Source organism: Sabethes cyaneus, chromosome 1, assembly GCF_943734655.1.
Source record: "Sabethes cyaneus chromosome 1, idSabCyanKW18_F2, whole genome shotgun sequence".
Classification (NCBI taxonomy): domain Eukaryota; kingdom Metazoa; phylum Arthropoda; class Insecta; order Diptera; family Culicidae; genus Sabethes; species Sabethes cyaneus.
Window position 1 is genome coordinate 27,694,418 of NC_071353.1, and position 24,985 is coordinate 27,719,402.

General features: G+C 42.4%; 2 protein-coding genes across 7 annotated transcripts in view; one reads left to right on the forward strand and one right to left on the reverse strand.

The window, feature by feature from the left end:
* LOC128733074 (complexin) overlaps positions 1-24,985 on the reverse strand; it is a 598,063-nt gene that overhangs the window by 540,161 nt on the left and 32,917 nt on the right. The window lies entirely within an intron of this gene.
* LOC128745499 (uncharacterized) overlaps positions 2,313-24,985 on the forward strand; it is a 31,033-nt gene continuing 8,360 nt past the window's right edge. Inside the window, exon 1 of the mRNA XM_053842573.1 lies at positions 2,313-5,570. Coding sequence (XP_053698548.1) covers positions 2,313-5,570 — 3,258 coding nt within the window. The remainder of the gene's footprint in view (positions 5,571-24,985) is intronic.

Genomic DNA, 24,985 nt, shown 5'->3' on the forward strand with positions numbered 1-24,985 from the left:
TTGTTGTCTGGCATCAGATCTTTCCGTTTTGTGACCAATACAAAGCAAATTTTGCATACATTTTAATATTGTTATGGTATTAATTATTGGCCTAAAACTCGTACAAAACCTCATTATAAAAAACAATAAAAAAAACTCTTCATTCCAATGTTTAATACTTTTAACGTAGAACTATGATGGACAAGCAATGGATCCATCAGCTTTGGACGAGGTAAAAAAAGCAGCAGCAGAAAAACGGCAATTATGATAATGGTATTATGCAATACATCAGACGAGACAGTCGCATTAATTCCATCATCCATGCAAAAAAACACTTATTTTTCAAAAAAGCATGTTTCGCAATGTGGTTACCCCGCAGCGCTCGAGAATTGCTTCGAATTTTCAAGTATAAAACCATACAAATATAATAACTCAATATGGAACAATTTTCGTTCCGATGTCGAACACTACAATGGACCAAATGTACACCTTGCGACAAATCCTCGATAAATTCCGCGAATTCAATTGCCAGGCTCACCTTTTTGTTTATAGACTTTAAGGTGGCGTATGATTCAGTTAAACGAAATAAGCAGTTATTCAGCCGAGAGCCGGGGTGGCTCTTGCCGTATCAAGAATTTCTCTCCATTGTACTCGGTGCTGGGCTACTCGTCGCCAATTCGTTGCGCGTCTCGACACACGCAAGTCGGCTTCAACCTGGTCGTGCCATCGTGGACGTTGAGCCCCTCTATTCCTGGCGCCGGTGAGGGTCTTGAAGAGAACGGATTTCACTACACAGTCGTCCGGCATCCTTGCGACGTGGCCGGTCCACCGTAGTCTCCCAACTTCCGCCAGGTGTACAATGGGAATTTCTCCAAGCAGTGCCTGTAGCTCGTGATTCATACGTCTCCGCCACTTTCCGCTTGCTGTTTGTACTCCGCCAAAAATAGTCCGCAACACCTTTTGTTCAAAAACGGCAAGTGCACGTATGTCTCAAGTCCGTAGAGTGCAAGTGCAAAGTTACTGTCTCAAGTCCGTAGAGGACTACCGGTCTTATTGGCGTTTTGTACATCGTCAGCTTTGTGCGGCGGCGTATGCTCCTAGATCAAAACGTCTTGCGGAGGGAAAAGTAGGCTCGATTTCCAGCTTGAACGCGTCGTTGGATCTCCTTACTCGTATAATTGTCGGCGGTGACCAGAGATCCCAAATATACGAACTCATCAACCACTTCCAGTTCATCGCCGTCAATAGTCACTGTCCGTGGGAGGCAAACGTTACTATATAATATACTATATATATACTATATAATTGGTTTTCAACGCATTAATTTGTAATCCTATCCTCCTAGCCTCCGTTTTTAGTTTGGCGTAGATTGCCTCCGCCGTCTCACGGTTTCTAGTAATGATGTCGAGGTCATCTGCAAAGGCTAGGAGTTGGCTACTCTTGCTGAATCTCGTTCCTCTTGTATCGATGCCCGCTCGCCGGATCACACCATCAATAGCTGTACGCAACGAAGCGTGAAATTATAATTGCTTCGGAAAATTCCACTGTTTCCAGCCATTCGATTGTTCCCGAGTATTCCAAGTGGAAAAAACCAAACACGACATTTGCCAAACGATCGAGCATCGATCCTTCCCGAAGCATGCACTCACTCGAAAGCAGAGAGAAGGAAACAGCAGTAAATATTTTGTCCCTCCACGCGCCGACAGGATACCAGCGACGAACACGCGAGCGATTGCGCGATGCTCATTGGTTTTTTCCTACCACGCCACACACGCGCCGCGCATCTGGAACTTTCCGAGTGCTATAAACCGATGCCACCAGTAGATGTAAGTTAGTTAAGTTTTGAATCTTGTTAAGTTCGCACCGAGAAATAAAATATTAGAAAATTTTCCATCCTGTGCTTTGTGATCCGAACAAAAATACAGTCCGCCGTGTAAATCCTTTCCGTTTCGCGTTCAATGTTGGTGTCTGCCTGGATACGCAACATTTTGGTCCTTCGAGCCGGATCAAGACGCAGTGTGTGATTCAAGTACAGTGAAAATTCGCCAATTTCGCGTGGTTTTGTGAACTTTTTAATCCGTTTGAACATTGAACTTCCATGTAAAGTAGACATTTGAACTGTTAGTTGAAAAAAGTGTTTGAGTGTTGGTGGTTCGACCGAGAATCCATCATTTCCGAGTGGTATTTTTCCCGAAAATTCACTCAGCTTCGAATAGCGATCCCGTCGTTATTTCCGTTTCCGATGTGTGCTTGTAATGTGGCGTACGTTTGTGTATCCTGAAGAGGGTAATTATAATAGTCCAGTGAGAAAAAACTATCCAGTGAAAACGAAAATGTCTGACGAAGAGGTGAAATTGTTAGCGCATAAACGTGGGCAAGTGAAAGCGAAGGTGACGCGTTTAAGAAACTCGCTTAAAGCTGCCGATGAAGAACCCACGAATTTTTCCATGCCTCAGCTCAGAGTGTTCTCGAAAAATCTTGAAAACCATTACCGTGAATTTAATGAAGTGCATGATGCTCTCATTAGTGCCTGTGTTCCTAATCAGAGAGATAGCCAAGATAAAAAATACGAAGAATTCGAAGTTTTATACAATGAAACATGTGTAGTGATCGAAACATTGAAGGATAATTTGTCTGCAACTCCAGCCGCTATTCCTGATCAAGCAGGAGGAACACAAGTAATTGTGCAACAGCAAGCATTAAGGGCCCCCTTGCCTACGTTTAATGGGGAGTATGAAAATTGGCCTCGCTTCAAGTCAATGTTTCAAGATTTAATGCGAAGATCAGCTGATTGTGATGCCATCAAATTGTACCACTTGGAAAAATCGTTGGTCGGTGCTGCTGCTGGTGTAATTGGTTCCCAAACCATCCAAGATAACAATTATGAACAGGCATGGAATATTCTGGAAGAAAGGTATGAAAATGAGCGGCTAATTATTGACTCCCATATTCGTGGTCTTCTTAACCTGAAAAGAATGACTAAAAAATCATCTAAAGAGCTTCGGGAACTGTTAGATGAATGCTGCCGCCATGTCGATAGTCTAAAGTTTCTGAAACAAGAACTAACCGGAGTGTCCGAATTGGTTATCATCAACGTGCTGACTAATGCGCTAGACAAGGAAACGCGTGAGCATTGGGAATCATCTTTAACGCATGGACAGCTGCCAAGCTACAGTAACACTATCGAGTGTTTGAGAAGTCGATGTCTTGTTCTTGAAAGGTGTGAGACGGCTAATCCTTCATCAGTGCCAGTCAAACCTACCGTGTCTGGTAAGATGAATTTGTTCCCGAAGCAATTCCACAAAACAGCGCATGCCGTCACGTCTGCTGTTGCAGTAACATGCGAGCTGTGTGGGGGACAGCACCCTAATTTCAAATGTGGTATTTTCCGTGATATGACGATTGCACAACGAATCTCCAAAGTGAAGGAAGCGAAACTGTGTTTCATTTGCCTCCGCAAAGGCCACCGTAGCAACACGTGCCAGTCCGAAAAGGTATGCGTAAAGTGCGCCCAGAAACATCACACTTTGTTACACATAGAAAAAAGTGATTATGCTATTGAGTCTTCTGAATCGTCGTCAATATTAAACAACACTTCTCCCCGAGATCGTGCCAGCTCTGTGCCAGTTCCAGCTTCGAACGCATTGGTTAATCAAGTTTCCAGTTCCCATCAGAATCGTTCCATTTCGAAGGAAGTATTTTTGCTAACAGCCGTTGTCCAGCTAGTGGATGAAAGTGGTTGCACCCATCGTTGTCGTGCGTTGTTGGATTGTGCGTCACAAGTTTGCCTCATCTCTCAGGATATGGCCGATAAACTTGAGAAACGATCTTGGTCAACTAACACTGAGGTAAACGGTGTGACAGGAAAAAGTTGTGCCAACAAAGGTATAATGGTTACTGTGGCCTCTAGCTACAGTGAGTATAATTTGGATGTACCATGCCTTGTGCTGCCTAAAGTTAGTGGAATGATTCCTACAAGAAAGATTAATATCAAAAAATGGCATCTCCCAGCCAACATAGAATTGGCTGACCCTGAGTTCTTTTTACCAAACCGCATTGATCTTCTCATCGGGAATCAATTCTTTTTCCGTCTCCTCAAATCGGGTCAATTAAGGATTTCCGACAATTTACCCATTCTCCAAGAAACCGTCTTTGGGTGGGTGGTTGCCGGTGCAGCTGATGTTCCTGAACATCATTTTGTATTCTCTCACGTGATCACCGAAGAAGATTTGGCTGCTTCAATTCACAAGTTTTGGGCCATCGAAGAAGTAATTAACCCGTCGTTTCCATCCGTCGAAGAGCAACAAGTGGAAGAGCATTTCGTGAAAACCCATCGCCGCAACGAAACAGGTCGTTTCGTCGTACGTCTTCCATTTCGAGACTCTGTAAGTCATCTTGATACCAATCGTGCCTTAGCGTTGAAACGGTTTTATCTACTCGAGAAACGTTTAAGCCGCCACCCTGAACTAAAACAACAGTATGTATCATTTATTAATGAATACGAAACACTTGGCCATTGCCACGAGATTTTTGAAGAGAACGATGCAGCTGGATCACAGTGTTATTTCATGCCTCACCATGCTGTATTAAAACCAACCAGCACAAGCACTAAACTGCGTGTGGTGTTTGATGCCTCCGCCCGATCATCAAAGTTATGTTTGAATGACGTCCTTCAAGTAGGTCCGACCGTTCAGAATGATCTGTTCTCCATTCTTTTCCAATTTCGCCGACATCGTTTTGCCTTTTCCGCTGATATTGCCAAAATGTACCGGCAAATTTTGGTTGATGATCGCGATAGCCGCTTCCAGCGAATATTTTGGAGAAACCAACCTTCCGAGCCGTTGCGCATACTCGAACTCACAACAGTGACCTATGGCACAGCGTCGGCTCCGTTTTTAGCAACAAGATCTCTTGTACAATTGGCTGAAGATGAGCAATCTGAATTTCCTGATGCCGCAAAAGTAGTTCGTGAAGACTTTTATATTGACGATGTCCTTTCTGGAGCCAATACTGAATCAGAGGCCATTAGCCTCAGGAAGGACTTGCAGAAAATACTAGCCAAAGGAGGATTCGATATTAGGAAATGGTGTTCAAATTCAGAAGTAATGCTCGCTGAAATACCTGAGGGTGAAAGAGAAAAACTGCTGCAGATTGATGATGCCAATAATACAGTTAAGACACTGGGATTACAGTGGGATACTAGCAACGATCAGTTTCGATATTTCTTCCAGTCAGTTGAGTATAATGTTCCTGTGCCAATCACCAAACGATATGTGCTTTCACAGATTTCCAAATTATTTGATCCGCTTGGCTTTGTGTCACCAGTAATAGTAAAAGCCAAGGTGCTAATGCAAACGTTGTGGTCCCGCAAGCTTGAGTGGGACGAGACCCTTCCAGATGATTTGCTTTTGCAATGGCGTATTTTGTACAATTCTTTGCGTTTCCTAAACCAAATAAAAGTGCCAAGATGTATTATACCGTATCATGCCGATACATTAGAAGTTCACGGTTTTGCCGATGCTTCGTTATCAGCTTATGGAGCTTGTTTATATTTGCGTGCTACCGGTGTAGAAGCCAAATGTAATCTCCTCGTTAGTAAGTCGAGAGTTGCTCCTCTAAGTCCCATGACTATTCCTCGTAAAGAATTATGCGCAGCTCAGTTGTTGGTGCGATTGCTTATGAAGTCTATTCCTGCATTGAAATTTCCTGTCTCTAAGATTGTGCTATGGTCGGATAGCCAGATCGTTTTGGCTTGGCTTCAAAAGGATCCGAGTCGCTTAGATGTTTTCGTGCGCAACCGTGTTGCGGAAATCACCAAATATACCAATCAATTCTCTTGGCAATATGTTCGATCAGCGGATAATCCTGCAGATTTGATTTCCCGAGGACAACTTCCAGTGGAATTAAGTCAAAATGAATTATGGTGGAGTGGTCCACGTTTCCTGTGCCAAATCCCTTACAATGTTGCTAGCTCTGAAGTTATTCCAGACGAAGAGCTTCCAGATCTAAAGGTCGAAGCGGTTATCAACTTGGCGACAATCGAACTTTTGCCAGTCTTTACTGCCTACAGCTCATTTCGAAAAATGCAGAGGATTATTGCTTGGGTTCTACGATTCATCAAAAATGCAAGAACTCAGGAGAAGAAAAACCGACAGCTGTCTAAATTTGTTTCCGTAGCAGAAATGAGAGTGTCACTGAAGGCGATCGTGAAAGTTATCCAATATACCGAGTTTCGTGAAGAAGTTCAGAATCAGAAGGCTGCCGACTCGTCCAAAAGACTTGCTGGACTATGTGCTACAATCGATGATGGAATCTTGAGAGTTGGTGGTCGTCTAAAACACTCTAATTTGCCTTTCGATGCCAGGCATCAAATGATCCTTCCCGGTCACCATTTCGTAACTAAACTAATCCTCCGCGCTCTTCACGAAGAAAATCTTCATGCCGGTCCTTCAGCCCTTCTTGCTATATCGCGTCAAATGTTTTGGATTTTAAAAGCGCGTTCTACAATCCGAGGAGTTACTAGAAGCTGTATCGCCTGCTTTCGAACGAATCCTAAGAGAATAACTCAATTGATGGGAGTACTGCCAGAACCTCGAGTAAACCCCGCTATGCCGTTTGAAAATACTGGAATTGATTTCGCTGGTCCTATAGCAGTCAAAGAAGGCAAGTATCGCCCGAAGATTGTTAAAGGATATATTGCTGTTTTTATATGCCTTGCAACCAAGAATGTGCATCTTGAGTTAGTGTCAAGTCTTAGTACCGAAGCGTTTCTTGCTGCACTTGATCGCTTTGTGAACCGTCGAGGTATGGTTAAGAGCATTCTCTCTGATAACGGTACTAATTTCGTCGGCGCTTCTAATGAACTTCGAGAGTTATATAAGCAATTACGATCTGAGACAATGCAAGCCAAGATCAATGATTTGTTGCTTCCCCGAGAAATCCAGTGGAGCTTCATTCCCCCAAGAGCTCCCAACTTCGCAGGCTTAGTAGAAGCTGCTGTGAAGAGCGTAAAAACTCATTTGAAAAGGACATTACAAAATGCCAAACTAACGTTTGAAGAGTTTGCTACTTTATTGACGCACGTTGAAGCCATTTTAAATTCCCGTCCATTATATGCGGTTTCTGATGACCCAAACGATCCGCTGCCGATTTCTCCAGCCCATTTGCAGTTAGGAAGAGCTTTACAACCACTTCCCAAGCCAACACTTTTGGATGTTAACGAAAATCGATTATCCCGTTGGCAATATTTGACGTTGCTCAGAGATCACATTTGGAAAAGGTGGTCAAAGGAGTACCTTTCTACGCTTCAGTCTAGAGGTAAATGGGTCAAATCCACTGCTAATATTGAACCAGGTATGATAGTTCTACTGATAGAAGATAATCTCCCACCGCTATCCTGGAAGTACGGCAAGATAGTGAAAACCTACCCCGGTCCTGACCAGCTTGTTCGAGTGGCCGATGTAAAGACCGCTTCAGGTGTGTTTAAAAGAAGCATTTCTAAGCTAGCTCCTTTACCAATTAAGGACAATGATGAACTTCAAGATTGTTTGGATGCCGGGGTGCTATCCACTCTTCAGTTTTGAAGTCTTCGATCTTCAACCCGGGGAGAATGTACGCAACGAAGCGTGAAATTATAATTGCTTCGGAAAATTCCACTGTTTCCAGCCATTCGATTGTTCCCGAGTATTCCAAGTGGAAAAAACCAAACACGACATTTGCCAAACGATCGAGCATCGATCCTTCCCGAAGCATGCACTCACTCGAAAGCAGAGAGAAGGAAACAGCAGTAAATATTTTGTCCCTCCACGCGCCGACAGGATACCAGCGACGAACACGCGAGCGATTGCGCGATGCTCATTGGTTTTTTCCTACCACGCCACACACGCGCCGCGCATCTGGAACTTTCCGAGTGCTATAAACCGATGCCACCAGTAGATGTAAGTTAGTTAAGTTTTGAATCTTGTTAAGTTCGCACCGAGAAATAAAATATTAGAAAATTTTCCATCCTGTGCTTTGTGATCCGAACAAAAATACAGTCCGCCGTGTAAATCCTTTCCGTTTCGCGTTCAATGTTGGTGTCTGCCTGGATACGCAACAATAGCAATATTGAATAACATACAGGACAGTCCATCTCCTTGCCGTAACCCTCTGCGCGATTCGAAAGGACTTGAGAGTGTCCCCGAAACACGCACGTAACACATCACTCGTTCCAGAGTAGCTTTGATCAGCCGCGTTAGCTTGTCCGGAAAACCGTACTCATGCACTATCTGCCATAGCTGTTCGCGTTCAACGGTATCGTATGCTGCTCCGAAATCCACGAAAATATGATGCGTTGTACTCTCGACATTTCTGCAGGATTTGTCGGAGAGTAAAAATTTGATCCGTAGTAGCACGGGCCCGCCTGATACTGCCCTACGAAATCTCTTGCGATTGGGGATAGACGACGCAACAAAATCTGGGAGAGCACCTTGTAGGCGGCGTTGACCAGCGTAATGCCGCGGTAAATACAGCAGTCTAGCCGGTCGCCCTTTTTGTAGATGGGACAGACTACGTCTTCCATCCACTCTTCCGGTAGTTTCTCTTCTTCCTAAATCCTTGAAATCAGCCAGTGAAGTGCCGTTGCTAGCGGTTCTTGGCCATTTTTGTAGAGTTCTGCCGGGAGTCGGTCCTTTCCGGAGGCTCTGATATTCTTCAGCAGACCGATTTCTCGCCGGATCTCTTTGACATCGGGAGCCGGTACGCTGTTGGAATGAGCTTTGGCGGATTATGCTTGAACGAACATGGTTTTCCAACTTCCATGGTGATGGAAGGTGCTATTTGAAGCGCAGGCGTGCAAAGAAACGGTACCATGATCACGAAATTTCATATGCTCCTAGGGTTTACGGACGACATCGATATCATCGGTGTTAACCGTAGAGCTGTGGAAGAGCTGTACCCGCATTCTTCGGAGGAAGATGCAAGGCTTCTCACAAACTCTGCCGAAACAAAGTATATGGTGGCTGGTGGAGAGCGTGATAGCCATTCATGTGTTTGAACTGCAGCGGTGATAGATGGTGATACCACAGACTAACAGACGTAACACTTCGAACAAATTTTTTAACAAAACATCGTTTCAATGACACCCCTAAAACTTGGGAAAAAACACTAGCACCACCTGGTGCAGTCTTCGCGCTATGCAGTGCATGCTGCTATAAATTTAGCGATGCTATAAATTTACTTGTATGTTATCTGACAACAGCGGCAGTCAAGCGGCGTTCTCGCGCAGCGACTGTTGTTTGAGTCTTGGCTTAAGTGAACATTTAAAATGATCGTTTTTATTGGCGATGGAATGAGGCTTCAGTGTTACGTCTGTTAGTCTGTGGTGATACCTTCGAAGCGGTCGACAAATTAGTTTACCTTGGTACATTAGTCATTTGATTACAATATGAGCCGTGAAGTAAAAAGGCGGATATTGGCTGCCAACAGAGCCTTCTACGATTTACGTAGCCAACTGAGATCCCGTAGCCTACAACTCCGTACGAAACACGCGCTCTGTAAGATGCTAATTCTCCCGGTGGTACTCTACGGCCACGAAACGTGGACCTTGAAAGAGAGCGTCCGACGAGCTCTTGATGTTTTTGAACGTACGATCAATTCTTGGCGGCATACTAGAAGACGGAGTGTGGCGCAGGCGCATAAACCACGAAAGTTACCAAGTATACAAAGATGCGGATATTATGCAGTAAATAAAACACGACTAGCAACACTGGGCTGGCCACTTAGCAAGGATGCCGAATGAGAGACTAGCGAAAACAATATTCAGCAGAGAACCCGCCAGAGGCCGTTGACTTCGAGGCAGACCTCGTACCCGTTGGATTAGCGCTGTTGACGAGGAATCGAGAATAGTGGGTGCTTGGGGCAACTGAAACTGGCAGCCTATAACCGAGAAGCGTGGAAACGACTCCTACATTCGGCCTAAATTCGATGAGCGAATTGTTACCGAAAAAGTAAACATTCAAGTGTCATTCCATAGATTAGGTTCTAGTAACCGTAACGAAAATATGAAAGATTTTGAACGCTAATAGCTCCGCCAATCATGAATAGAATTTGATGGTTTAAATACCGATCGATTATTGAGTTTTCGGGTTTCTATTAAAATTTTTAAACGAATGACCCAAGCTGTTAAAATGACTAAAGCTCGACGAACATGGTAGGCATGGCATGAAACAAGAATGCCGAACAATTATGCTGGGAAAATGTTTGCCTCAAATCCGGTATGATCAAAAGACGCATCAGTACAGCGAGTGTAATGGTTAGACCAGGTGGATCGAGATATGGTGGCAAAAGAAACGACAGTAATTACCCATCCCATGGAGTCCCAATTTGGTTCCACGATCTTCTTTACGAAATTAAAAGTGGAAATAAGAGTAACAAAGAAGCAAGTAAAGTGCACCTAATTGATGATTTTGTAGTCTATATATCTTCATACAATTTTCTCTAAAAGCAACAAAATCTTCTGAATATGGGCCTTGATTATGAGGCACTCAAAAACCAAATTTCGAACAAGTTATAATCGACACACGGAAAGAAATTTGATTCCAATGCCATGAATGAAATCATGAAATCATGAAATGTGAATTCCTGTCAAATCATGACTGAACTGCCGTATCAGACAGCACAAAATCATAAATAATAGTTCATGATTTTGTGTTGTGTTGTACTGCAAGAAGTTCGTGATATCATGATTATTATTCATGGTGTATTTTCGTAAATCATAAGCTAGAAACCTGGAATCATGAGTCATTTTGCTCGTTTTGGAGATCAAATTTCTATTCGTGCATTGAGTCATGTATCAGTACTTGCAAAGTTGCTACCGCACAGATTAAAGACGTGCCCACAACTTTTTCGAAAGCTGTTAAAACGCTCCCCCGTCGTGATAATAAATCCAACAAACAAGTTGCGAAAGAATTATGTGGAAAGTCCGTCTTCTTTTTACAATCAGATAAAGGCAATTAAATTGTTATCATGGTCCAAACTGGTCGATGGTCAATGATCACAATGGTCAATACTTAAAAAAACAATACTGTCTTATATAGGCAACTGCGAAATAAGCTTCTTGCTAACATCGTGAAACGTGTCGTCGATAATGTCATGAAAGACTGCAAAACCTTTACGAGAGATGCATGGAAAAACTGTCGATGTTCAAACCCTTGTAGATTCCATGGTAGAACCAAAGACACAAAGAGCGTAGCCAAAAATTGACAACCCTGGAAATGAGATAAGGGAAATGGTACCGGTAGTGGAAGCGTCTACCAAAAATAGGAAAAACGGCTTGCGAAAGAATTCCAAGCCATGCCAAGTTCTAGTCGATCAGTTAAGAGCATTTACTCGTTCAAAATTTAATGTACTCAGGATATAGCGATGCCGAGGAAAGAATGGCTTAATTCGACGTGGTGGTTTTGTCTCCGAGCATTCCCGCAAATGAAACCTTGACTGTTTTAAAAGACTGACTGCATTCTCAGCACGGTAATAGGATAAACAAAATTAACAAACATTTGGCGTTAACCAAACTGTATATGAAAGAAAATTATTTCTCGTTTAGGGGTAATTTTTTCAAACAGACAAAAAAAAAATACCCATGGGAAATCCGCTTTCATTGTTTCCATGTGAGCTCTTTATTGTAAATAAAGCAAATAAAATGAATAAAGAAACCTCCTACCAAACTATCCAGCTTTTTACGAGCCATAATGGCGAACCTGTTCGTAATATTTGAATAGCATTTTTGACATTTCCCTAATACATCGCATGTTGTCTTTCCATACATTCCTTTAGTTTTACCGTGAACGCACGGACAGAAAACGTGCGAAGTATTAGGGAAATGTCAAAAATGCTGTTCAAATATTACGAACACGTCCGCCATTATGACTCGTAAAAAGCTGGATTGGTGGCGATTCGTGGGTGATGTCTTGCGTATCTTTATTAGAGAACCGCCCAGTTAGCTTCGAGGTACGATGCAGGTCTGACAAGCCAGTCATCGTAGTAGGATTGTTACACTGGCGCCGTAATTTTCCTGTACTCTAAACAGCCGGCTGCGAAGTCTGTCGATAAAGAAAGGTAATGTCTAATGACGGTTTAAGCCCACGGCTTTGCTTTTATCTTTATTAGCGAAGAACTTGAGCAATGTTTTTAGATATTATTGATACCTTTTGCAAGGACATTAGATTCATTAAATTCGAAGAAAATTTGAAAATTTTGAATTTGGAGTTAACTAATAAACTAATTTTTTTTATCGACTGAATTTAATTGTAACTATTAATATTTGGAAGCGCAGTCTTCAGAGAAATTTATCTACCCTGCCAAATATTAATAGTTCCAATTAAATCCAGTCGATAAAAAAACACAACCTAACCCATAATAAACAAATAATAAATAACTAAAGGTTGCTTCAGACAGTATTGGAACAAAAACAAATGCGTGTATTTCAGTTATTTATTATTGAATTCAAGATATTTTCTCACAGAAATGTATCATTTTCTTCATACTTTTAAGAAAAAATACGGATAAAATTATTCGTCACGGTTTCGAAGGAATTCTCGAGCTTTTCCTGTAATATGGCTCATTAGGCGGCGCACACTTTCCTCATCCATCGTTTTGGTAACCTTATTCCACCAGGTTTTCATCTGATTGATGTCTTTGACAACTTTTCCTTTTGCCTTGAGTCTCCTCTTCATGATTGCCCAGTATTTCTCAATAGGGCGGAACTGGGAGCAATTGGATGGGTTAAGGTCTTTCGGACAAACTGGACTCCTTTCTCCGTATACCATTCATGAACGATTTTGCTGTAATGACAGCTTACCAAATCTAGCCAAAACATCACGGGATGGTGGTGGGATCGAACGAACAGCAAAATTCGTTTTTGGAGACACTCCTTTTGGTACAGTTCCGACGTCATTGTCTTATTTGTAACGAAAATTTTCGTTTTTCTGTCACAGCTGCAATTGCCTGCCAAATCACAAATTTTTGTGCAAATTTGTCGGCAAAAACAAATTTAAATTTGCTTGGAACATCCCCCGAGTCGTTGCCAAGTACAAATTTTGACCTGGCATTTGCCCGAAGTCAGCTTTGACATAGGTTTCATCGTCTATCAGAAGACACCCGTCGAACTTCGCTATCACCCGGTCGTACAGCTTTCGAGTACGGATTTTGGCCACACTTTTCTGTTTTATGGTTCAGTTCGGCTGTTTGCTAGCTCGATACGACTTGATTCCTTCCCGGAGTCGAATCACGGTACTATGGGTGGCACCGAATTTTCTGGTCAAATCACGGCCCGACAGATTGGGATTTCTCTTGATGGTTGATGGTCTTCAAAATCTTACCACGCATTTTCCGCTCCGATTATTAGATTGAGGCTTCCGAATCGTCGTCAATGTTTCCTTATATCGTTTGATAACGCGCCATACGGTATTTCTAGGCAATTTCAGCGGTTTAGTTAGCCTAGATGCAGACCAAACTGGATTTTCCAAATAACTGTGCATAATTTTTTCCCTTCTCCGGGTTCCATGTTGTTTGTTTACAAAATACAGTCGTTTCGCGGAATGTCAAAAATACATAGGTGAAGCTAACAAAATTTCCGACGCGCGGGCGCCAAGAATTTGCGAATCCGTCTACCAAGAGCGCCACAATATGAGCAAAAGTTTGTTCCAATTCTAAATGAAGCAAGCTGTAGTAAAAATAAAAGTAGCAGGGTGATACCTAGCACTTCAAACTATTTCAAACCAGTTTTCAACTTAGAATGGTGTATTTCTACGATACGATCCATCGTAAAGACTAGTATCGACCTTAAAAAGAAATGGGCAAAAAGATAGACCAAGAAATGGTAAAGAAAAGATTTTCCGTTTGCGATTACTTTACCAGTATGCACCTCACAAGAAATATTATTTCTCCTTCAGATGGCGTAGTTTTAATGCAAGTGAATTGAAACGCCACTTTTCCGTACGGAATAATATCCGAGGTATTATTACCACAAGAAAAGAATGACAGGTAGTTGCTTGCCTTGCAGTTGTCAAAATTTCTTCGGTAAATAGCAAATTTTTTTCTTGATCTGTTTTCTTTTCAGCTGGATACCAGGCTTAAGGAATCGAAAAAAATTGAAATAGATTCAAGCTAATCAGGTTTACTTTTCCAAAAATTTTGCAGCAAAAAAACACTTATTTGAAAAGATATGTGTTTTTATTTTCGATTTGGTCTTATCACGGCCAGGCTGTACATTACTGCAAATTGTTCAAAAGCGTTTAACCCTCAATTGATCAACCGGGTACACCTGTACCAATTTTGAAGTTTTCGAGATCCAATTTCGGACCGTTCCTTTTGAAATATCATCAGAAATCTCCAAATACTTCTTATTCACATAATTTAACGTAAATTAAAACGTTTATGTAACAACTTTTATGTTTGTAACCAAGTGCTCTGGCTGCTCGAATTTTGTCAGATTTTCCGTTGGGAGGGTTGAGTCAACGTCTAGAGTTCCTTCACTTCGACTTACTTGTTGAAGTGGTTGAAGTAGGTCAAGTGTATTATCGGCGAAGTACATACCTGGAAAAAAGCAAGAAAAAGAAAAAAATTAGCGCTATTTTTTATTTCATGTTTTCTCTTTATTTTATGTATGTTTATCATTAGAGTTACATCAACCTGTATCACGTAATAAAGGTTGAATATGCTAAAATTCGGACCTGAAGATGTTGTCAGAGTAAAACTTTTCAGTGCCAATTTTCAATTCGCAGCGGCAGATTGATTGCCAAACCACTGGACTGCTTTTTTCATTTGCAGTATTCCGGGACTTCTCCCGATTGCTCGAACCAGGTAACGTATGCATTAAAAAAATGGACTTTTTTCGGATGGGGATTAAAAAAAACTAAAACAGCTAATTGAGTCTGGTAAATTTCTAATGGAAGATAATTAGGGCACGGGAGGGTATTTTCGGCCCATTAAGCGATTGCGTCTATTTTTTCGGCCTATGGACTAGTTCTGACGGAAGAACAGGTGGTTTTGACAGGTTCTTTGAATAAAAAATAGTAGATTACTTACAGTCTTGAGAAAATAGTTACAACATATTAAAATTGTATGTCGGCAAAGTAGTTTTATTGGCGAACGAAAAGGCAAATAGACTGAATTTAGAAACCTGCTGAAAATACCCTCCCGTATCCTGTATTAGCTTATTTGTAAAAAAATTTGACACCCTTGCGAGCGGCCTTCCGGCAGTTAACCGGTACATTCGCCATGGTGGACGAAAACATGCGTGTAGGCATGTTTTTAAGTTGTTTATTCATTTTTTATCAATTCCTTCTCAGTTTTCGCGACAAAATTGGCGGAGTAGATCTTACGCTTCAGGTTTGCCCAGAAATTCTCGATGGGATGCAGCTGGGGGACGTTGGGCAGGTTCGCCGATTTGGGTACCAGCCGCTCCATCTCCTCCAACGATCGCTACGAGTAGTGGGCCGACGCCAGATCCGGCCAGAACACCGCATCTTCACCCTTATGGTATTTCTAGATGAACGACGCAACTTCCGGCAGGCACTTCGCGCTATAAATTTCCTCGTTCATGGCCAGTCCAAAGTGGAAAAAGAGCGGATTTTACATCCCCTTCTCGCTGATTGCCAGCCACAGCAGCACCTTGTTGGGGAACTTGGTGCGTAAAATGACTTCACCTTGGAGCTCACTTACTTCGCGGGGGAAGTCAAATACGAAGTGCCCTGCCAGTCGTTGCCATCTGGGGTAAAATAGGTCTCGTCTTTCATCACCACCGCCACGTCGCGATTCGCTGCGAAAATCATCTTGATCATCTTATTCAGCCGCTGCCGCTGCGTCATTAAACCGTATGAATAAAAATGAGCATTTACTCCGCAAACTTTTACTCTGCTCGAATCAGAGTAAAGTAAAGTCTCAGAACATTTACTCAATTCCGTATGAATAAACGTTTATTTTACTCAAATTAAGCTCCGTTAAGTTTATTATTAAGTTTATAAAGCTCCGTAATATATTTCCGCTAGAGGTCTGCACAAGCGCCTGACGTACTCTGCCATCTCGTCCCTTGAACACCTCTGTTACTCTGCCACGAATCCACTGGGTCCTCACCGCTCCGCCAACTACCAACACCAGGTCGCCAACCTTTATGTCCTGCGGGTTCTCGAACCATTTACTTCTCCGGGTAATGAATGGTAAATACTCTTTTATCCATCTTCCCCAGAACTCCTCTGTAATGAACTGCGCAAGCTTTCAACTATTTCGAAGACAAGCAATACCACTTACGAGTGCGGTTGGTCCTATTTTTGCACCAGTAGACCAGTAGGTTAGGCGTAAGGGCTTCGTGATCTACTGACTCTAGAGGAATATATGTGAGCGGACGACAGTTAGTCATTGCTTCGGCTTCTATAATAATCGTTTCGAGGGTTTCATCGTCCGGTTTACGCGGGGCATCAAGAATTGATCCAATCTACCTTTACAGATCTAACAAGCCTCTCCCACGCTCTACCCATGTGGGGAGTGGCGGGTGGAATAAATTTCCAGCGGTTGTGAGCACTGGTGAAGGTCAATGCGAGTCCATGTTCGCCAGGTACTTTTCCACAGTTTGGCCGGTTGCACCGACCTGCCGGCCAAGGCGCGTAGCGATGTAGCCACTTTTTCCTCGGTCTTCCTCTTCAGCATCCTTTGGAGCTTCATGTCGCTCAGGGTCGTCGGCCGTCCGGAACCGTGCTTTCTTTCGATGCTCCGATTGTGCCAAGATGTTCAGGTTCTTGGGCGGTCAAAAGTAAAGCGCCTAAGTCATGTCAGTTCGTCAGTGCTTTTGGTACGTTTATCAACCACAATAACGCCATCGTATTTTGTCAGCAAATTCTCGTGGAGCTTCCTTGGGCGTATTTTTGCCTGCAGATTTTTCTTCGCATCACGGTCCAGTGCAAGTTCTGCCTTGAAACATCCGAAACCAGGTCTCTTTTTCGCATTCTTGACGTTGAATTGCAACACTTCTGCCATTTGCACCGCGTCTTACGATGACAACTTAGAATTTCACTTCTAGGTAAGGTTTAGCATTGGATCTGTCATTTCCAGGCTTCCTATTGAAGGTCAGACGGGTACTTTAAGCCGTTTCAGGACATCATATGTGGTGAATTTGGGAGAATTTAACATTTTAGTCATCTCACGAGAGAATAGTTCGGGATTTGCATTGCGAGCGTCCAGATTCGATTCGAACTGATAACAAATAGTACTCTCGTTGGGGTTTTCATGGCCAAATTTGGTCATAAAAGCCGTCATAGGAGTGCAATAAAACTGAAATTGCTGCTTGGCTACTGTTATTCCAGATGTACGTAAAAATTATACATTTTTTGTGTCTGGATTTTTTCGTGTTCAACCTATATTATTACCAGTCAATTGATTCGTTTGTAGATGAATATATTTCTAGTAGATGGCGAACAAGAAAGGCAACAAGGCATCCAATTCTATACCATTAATCATTCAAGAGAGCTGTAATTTTCATTATGCATGAATAGGAAACATCGTAAATTTACAGAATAGGTCTTTGAGTAAGCAAATGATCGATGACCTACCGATTTCGAACGGTCAGTCTAATAACAGTGAGACTCTATTTGGATAGTAATCGTAAAAGATGGTATTTTCAGCCGCTCTAAGTGTTGCGTAACGATGTTTCAGCGTTTATAGTACAAAAGTATCGATGGATGTGGCTTACGTGTCGCTAAAAACTGTCATGTCTAATTAAAATTTATTTTTATACATCAGGATGCCGTCACTCATTAGCACTTGTTCACGTGTGGCTGCCACTTTGATCAATATGCATGTTTTGTTGTAGACACAAAAATAGTTGCTATGTAAATCCTATTGGATTTTAAATAAGAATTTTATTCAAATACAACCATTCAACACTGGACAACATTTTTCATTCAACGTTGGTTTGTTCACTAGAAAAAGTGCTTTTATTCGCACTCAGTAGCACCTGCCCGCATGGGCACTAGCGAGAGACCAGGTAGACAAACAATGTTATTTGTTTAGTTTGACAAACGCTTCTAATTGTGCATGCATTCGCACACATGACCGATGACCGCCGCATCCATTAGCACCTTTCCTATGTACCTACGTATCTATAGCGAAAGAAAATGGCACAATGAAGCATTTTACGGACGAGGCTGCGAGCTACAGGACACATTTTATTCCTGATGAAATACCAATCTGTAATGTTTTAGTCTTAATTGAATGATGGATACTACCATGGTAGTGATTTTCAAAACGTCAGCTCCTAGCTGTGAAATGCTTAAATGTTCATGTCTAAATTTGTAGCTCCGATTTGAAACGGTCAGTTCATTCTTAGAGGTTCAGTTTGTTACTGGTACCGCAAGGAGACACTCCTAAAATGGAATCCAAAAATAAATCAATCGAAATTTTATCACAACCACCCATTACGAAACGTGTCAATCGTCTTACAGTAACTCAGAATTAGAAGAGGCAACAGTTTTGTCGAGTTAAGCTTCCGGTCGTCTTTACAATCAGTCTGTTAAAAACAGCTATGAACAAGCAAAAATAACAAACAGTTGTCGAAAAAAGCAAACCACTTGAGTATGACAGATGGTTTCCAGCAAAGCGCGTCCTCGCGCAGCGTAGATTTTGCTTTATTTTATTTTCCAATTTCTACCAGCATGGCTCTGGCAGCATCCTCTTACCGAGTGCTGTTTAATGTTGGCACACCATGGAAGTTTTCGTCGAAAATCTTGCGACACAGCCGGGCAGTGATTGATGAATGCAGCGAAAACTTTGTCAGCAAAGTAGGACATCGCATCCCGAAGCAAGCCCGAAACTATTCACAGAGAAGTTGCAGTCAGCAGAAACAAACATTCGAGTGTCCTTTCGTTACAATTTTTAATGAATTTGTTCCAACGGCTGGCTGGCTGCCCGGTTGTGATAATAATCATTAGTCTGAGCGCAGCACAGCAGCGAAGGATTTGAAAGTTGTTCCGTTGTATTCAAACGGCTTTAGTTTCCCTCCTAGTTGGTGAAGGTCACCACGCGGGAGCACTTTGCGCCGGAAATGGTTCCCCACTGTCAGCAATTTTCCCGCCAGGGTACGTACGGATCGAGTGCGCACACATACACACAACACCGACGGTAAGTGAGTTACTATTTCAAGCGGATCGGTGGCCCGGTAGTAGTAGAAGGTTACGAGTTGCAAATGGAAATTATTCTTTACGGCGGCGAAGCTGTTCCTATACACAATACCCCCGTGAAGCGAGAGGAATTATGCAAAATACGCAAGGCAGGACAAACTAGTCAAATTTTGTCCCGCCCCCGAGGAATAATTTGGTTTGATCAGTACTTTTTACGTCACCTTCCCGGTATTTGTTGTGATTTTTTCAAGAGTGCGCCTCGGAAGCACATTCGACACCATTTCACCTAGGTGCTGATACACAGCAGCAGAACCAGAACGAATGAAGTACTACTACTAACTGCCTCCGGCAAACAGGAAGCCTACAATAGGGTTCTCCCTTCTCTAGACTCACAAAGAAATCCTTCCAACATAGCCTGCCAGTCTGCATGCCGAGTTGCCATTTTTCTATGGAGTGCCTTTTTCATTATTTTTAGAACTCGGGAGGAAGAGCATCGCTCACCTATACTGCCTTTCCAGGCTTTCGGAAATGGAACAAGACGACAGTACAGGCAGGGACGGCACGAACGACCGGTAAGAGGTATGCCGTTGCACGACGGTTGAAATGTTGGTTACATAATTGAGGGGACGAAAGGCGTTGAAAAAGTGGAACATTATCGCAAACTTCGGCGGAAGCACATTCTATATACAACTGCTGCAGCACTAAGTAAGAGCACAACAGGACGACGGGCTGGAGCGGAAGAAGATTGTCCCGGACGGCCAAGGCAAAGTGCAGGTCGTTTCAGCACGCCAGCCTATTCGGGGAACGCCATGGAAAGTGGGCCGCATTGTTGAGTTTTTCATGTGGGACGACCGTTCGAGGGCGACGGCAAAGGCGCATCGGCTTTCTGAAGCAACTTGTAGAGTATGATGTGTGTGTGCTGTGATGTGATGCTCCATCGAGGTCATCCCTCCGGCTGAAACGAGACGAGGGTCGGGAGAAGTGGCTGCTTCGAACAGCTGACGTTTCATGGTGCAGTGTTTTGGAAAGTTTCAAGGAACACTACTATCAAACTGTTACAACAGTTTTGCGGTGGATTAAGTTTTGTTGTCACAAACAGCTGCTGTGAACAGCAAGACTGTCCACTGTGGTTGAGGATTGAAAGTCTAAAGTCTGAAAACGATACCAATACTATTTTTACTATAAAGAAAATTAAAATATTGCAGAATTATTTGATAGTGTATTCATGTTACGAAACCAATCCTAGATGTAAATTACTACTTTCAACTGGATTCTGCACCTGCTCATCAGTCAAAAGCAGCTCAATAGTGGTGTCGTCCGAATTTAATATCATCCCAACAATTTAATATCATCACAAAAATTGCCTACTTTATCACCGGATGTCAATCTCCTGGATTACTCCACATAGGGATACATGCTCAGTAAAGCTGGAAGCACAAACAGTCACACTTTGGAACCATTCAAACAACTTTTCGTTGCCCTTAAAACTTCTATTTGATGAAATTTAGTAACTTTTTAGGAGTACAAAGTTGCGAAATGAGTGTTTCTCGAGGCGTTTTCACAAAATTTCTCCTAAAAAAGTGCGATAAAGTTGATTGCTTTTGCCTACCAATTTAAAACTCTTGTATCGTTCGAAAACTTGTTCTTTGGCGTGAATCGGCTATCGTTGCAGGTTAATTTGAAACCTATCATATTGAGTCTTGAATTAGTATCGGAAAACTGCACGAATTTATACAGCACGCATAGCACACTAAATTACTGCGTGTAACGGTGCAAAAACCACAGTAACGTTTCTCGAAAATTGAGGGTTCGCCTTCACTTTTGCTTGCATATTCCTGCAAAAATCAAGCCGCTTAGGTTTACCCGCAGACAGCAGTTCTGTAGCAGAATCTGCCGTGTGAAAAGGATGCATTTTTACCCGGTTCAGTACGCTCTACACCTCCAGGTGTCACCCCGGGGGCTCTGCCGCAATTTGCTTTGTGCCTGTCTTGAGATCATTTCCCATGATCCGCAAAATTTCATAGTCAATCGCTGACGCCACTTACTGATGCTGCCCTCCTCGAAGCCTCGTTGAAAACAATGTTCCTTCTAGAAAGCGACGGTGCGTTGTCGTAAAAGTTCCTAAATTAAAATTATTGTATAACATAACAGACACTTCTGGAAGTTTATACAAACTTGCATTAGGTAGTCGACGGTTGGAAAATCTACAACCATACTCCTGCTGGACAGTCGTTGCTTAATAATTAGCGACGCCATGGGAAAGGTAAATGTCCGTGAGTTCTTCCGGAGAATACATTTTGAAACTGTAGTCGTTTTCTACAACGTGCTAGAGAGTCTCGCAAAGTCTGTGTCGTTGTTGTTTTCCATAGGCGTCAGACAGACCGTGTCTGTCGCACATATGGCGAATATGCTGCACAACTATGGAAACTGCTGAAAATGTATTATTTATTCTATAGTATATTTTATTATGATCACTATAAACCAAATCGTACAGAATGATCGGTAAACGATAAAACTCTTACTTTTCTGCTCACTGCGTTTTTGTTGCTTTAACTTATTAAGTTAACAAAGCTGGTTGGATAGCTAAATCATAAACTTTATGCTTTATATTTTTGTTGAATAAATCGAAAAGTTTCATCAAAAGGTTCCAGAGAAGCTGATAGTTTTGTTAGCGGTTTTATGAAACCGGTCAAGAAAACCACTTGTGGAACGTAATGAAACATTAATTGCCTCTTGGGGGTGGACCAAAGCATGGGTTGTCCTGGAAACTTTTAACTTCTAATGCGGAGCAAGCTTGATGGCATCTCCGAGAACTCCCCGGCGGCAGGTCTGATAGTCAATGAGGCTCCATGAGGAACTCCATCATTGATGCCATCATCAGTAGCAGCATTGCAACAAAAAATCAGGAACGTGGAAATGAACCGAGCACATTTTGAGGAGACGAAAGAACGAGATCAACATCACGTCTTTTCGGCGTAACGTTTCTTTCGCCTTTTGACATTATGTCTTCCATCCATTATGTCTCGGGTCTGTTATACCTGCCGTCTGTCGATCAAGCGTATTATGCGTTACGCCCGCATTTCCGTATTCCTCATTACAGTACAACCCAGCAAGCACCAAATCGTAAATCAATGTACGAAAATTATCGTTAATATCTCTTAACAAATTCTAAATCGTAACTAAAGCTTGATAAAGTGGGATCAAGTTGATTTTCTATCGTATATAATGATAATAACTGACATACGTACGATTTTCAGCACAAAATCGTATAGCAGTACGGAGCGAGTCGCGCTTAATCGGATATTAACGTATATAAATACTTATATAGTCGTAACGCTTAAAATTATTCGTAATCACGTATATCGCCTCCAAAATAGTACGGATATGCCAATTTTGCGCATTATATACGATTTATTTAGCATGTGTATCTGTACGTAATGCTGATTTTAATCTTTTTTATACATATGAAAATGCTAGCTGGGAATACAGCTGACCTCCGAATGTGGGGGTGAGTACGCCCATCGCAATCTCTTAGTTGTCCGTTATCTAATCAAGTTTATTTTTGTTATAACGCTTAGCAAAAGTTAGTCAAAAGTTATTCGGAGTATTCCTGTAGTTCAAAGTACAAGATATTGGTCGTAAGTCCACACAGGACACATAAAAGGTAATTTTTAGCGCAGAACAATCAGTGCCCGTTTAGTTTTAACCACCCTTTTTTCATTTCATCAACTGTTTTGACTACATAAGGATGTTTCAAAAGATTCTGCTTCATAATAGCCCAGTATTTCTCGATTGTCCGCAGCATCGATGTATTTGGGGGGTTTTGAGCACGACCTTTGCGTCATGACATCAAACCAAATTCTACCAGGAGATCGTAAGACAGTTGTGAGACTTAAGAAGAGGAAGAAGTCGCTTTTGGAGACACTTTCAAATACACCGGTCCATTCATGGTATCTGTGGCCACGAATGGTGTACTCCGTTGTTCATATGAACAAATTGCTTGCTGAATTTCTTGGCAAAGTTCGACATCTTCTGTTCTCCTGAAATACTGGTTCCCCGGAATCTGCCCAACACAAAATTTTGCTGATATTGTATAGAATTGTTGTATTACCGCGGACACTTCACTCACGATGTTGTAAACGCGAGGCGGACTTATCACGACAGATTCCTGCCAGCAGGGCCTAAGCTCTCTAATGACAGCTCACGGGTCCGAAAGGCCTAGGGGGCCACCAGAAGCGGAAAGTCATCTATTCGCGCAGCCCTTAGGTCCAGATGGCCAAGGAAGCACAGTAAAAGCTTCCGAGCTTAAAGATGGATAAGAATCAATTGACTTCTTTATTCGAAAACTGTCCTATTTTTACTCGAATTGTGGCGATGGTGACATCGTCACAAATCGATATTTTGGAATCGATATTTGTTGTTTAACAATGTTTTCCTAATGTTAAAACGAGATAGACTACCGAGACAACGGGAGTCGGAAAATGGTTCTATATATATTAACTATGTACTTCTGGCTCAATTGCTTTCAATGTAATTTGAATCCTTTCCAATCGTCGCTCGGGGCTAAGCCACCCGCTGCTGCGTAGGCAAGAAATGTGCGCTTCGGAGTTCACGCTTCTGAGAGTTCTAAATGAGAGTGACGTACGTATAGTACACTGATAAGTAGCTTATTCAACCGTTGTATAGCGAATTTCCGGGTAGCGAAAGCAAAGCCATGGGTTTATACCGTCTTTAGACATTACCCTTCTTTATCGACAGACTTCGCAGCCGGCTGTTAGAGTACAGGAAAATTACGGGGTCAGTGCAACAATCCTACTGACTCTAACTAGCAAGCACCGCCTAGCCGAGATTCGAACATACGACGACTGGCTTGTTAGACCAGCATCGTACCTCGAAGCTAGCTGGGCGGTTCCGGGTAGCGAGCGCTTGCTGTTATACGACAAAAATGTTGGTCAGGTAGGTGTCGTTGTCCATAACGCAGCAATGAGGTTTCGTCAGCTATTGATCGTATGACTTCTGGGCACGGTTTTTCGCGACCATATTCTTTTGGAGCCTTCTGAACCTTGAACGTACGTAGTATGTACAGCTCGAGTTTTGACCTTCAGCACGAAACTTTTGCTCAGATTCAGTTGTTTTTGCTACCTCTAGAATGGAGGAGTTTGGTTTCCCATCGAAGGCCCCAACTACGCGGGTGTGGTCCTTAACAGTATACGGACGCCTTTTTTCTCCACATCTTGAATTACGATCGACAGTCAGATGTTCTTCGAACCGTTTTATGACACGAGAAACCGTAGAATTCGGGATTCGGGATTCTTGTTTTCGAATGTCCCTTAAGCTGACAGAGCAAAGTTAGCAGAACATTAGTTGGACTATACAGTTAATTGATGCTCAACTAATGCTAATTAATGCTCTCAACGACGAATTTAATGCTCCATTGTTTCATAGCAAAAAAAACAATGTTCTGCTAGCTTAAGATTAAGCTTGCAGCGCAATGTCCGGAAATGGTACTTCGGTGCAGATAGAGCTACCCCAGTATGATAATAATTTAATGCTCTAGGAAAAACATAGCTTCGGTAACTTTGATGGGCATTTTGCCTCGACTGCATCGATGATGTCTACGCGCAGGTTCTTCTTTCATCACAACACTTCACTCATTGTCATAGTCACCTCACCGGAACTGCCGTCATTAAAACGGACCGATCGGTTAATTTCTAAATTCAGAATATCGGATATCATAACCTTATCTACTTCGTAGGGGATTCTTTCTTCCATGGAAGCAGATTTTTCATTTCATTATTTATCACTATACCGTGCCGTATCGAAATTCGCACACCTAAGAACTAGCCAATTTTCCAAATGGC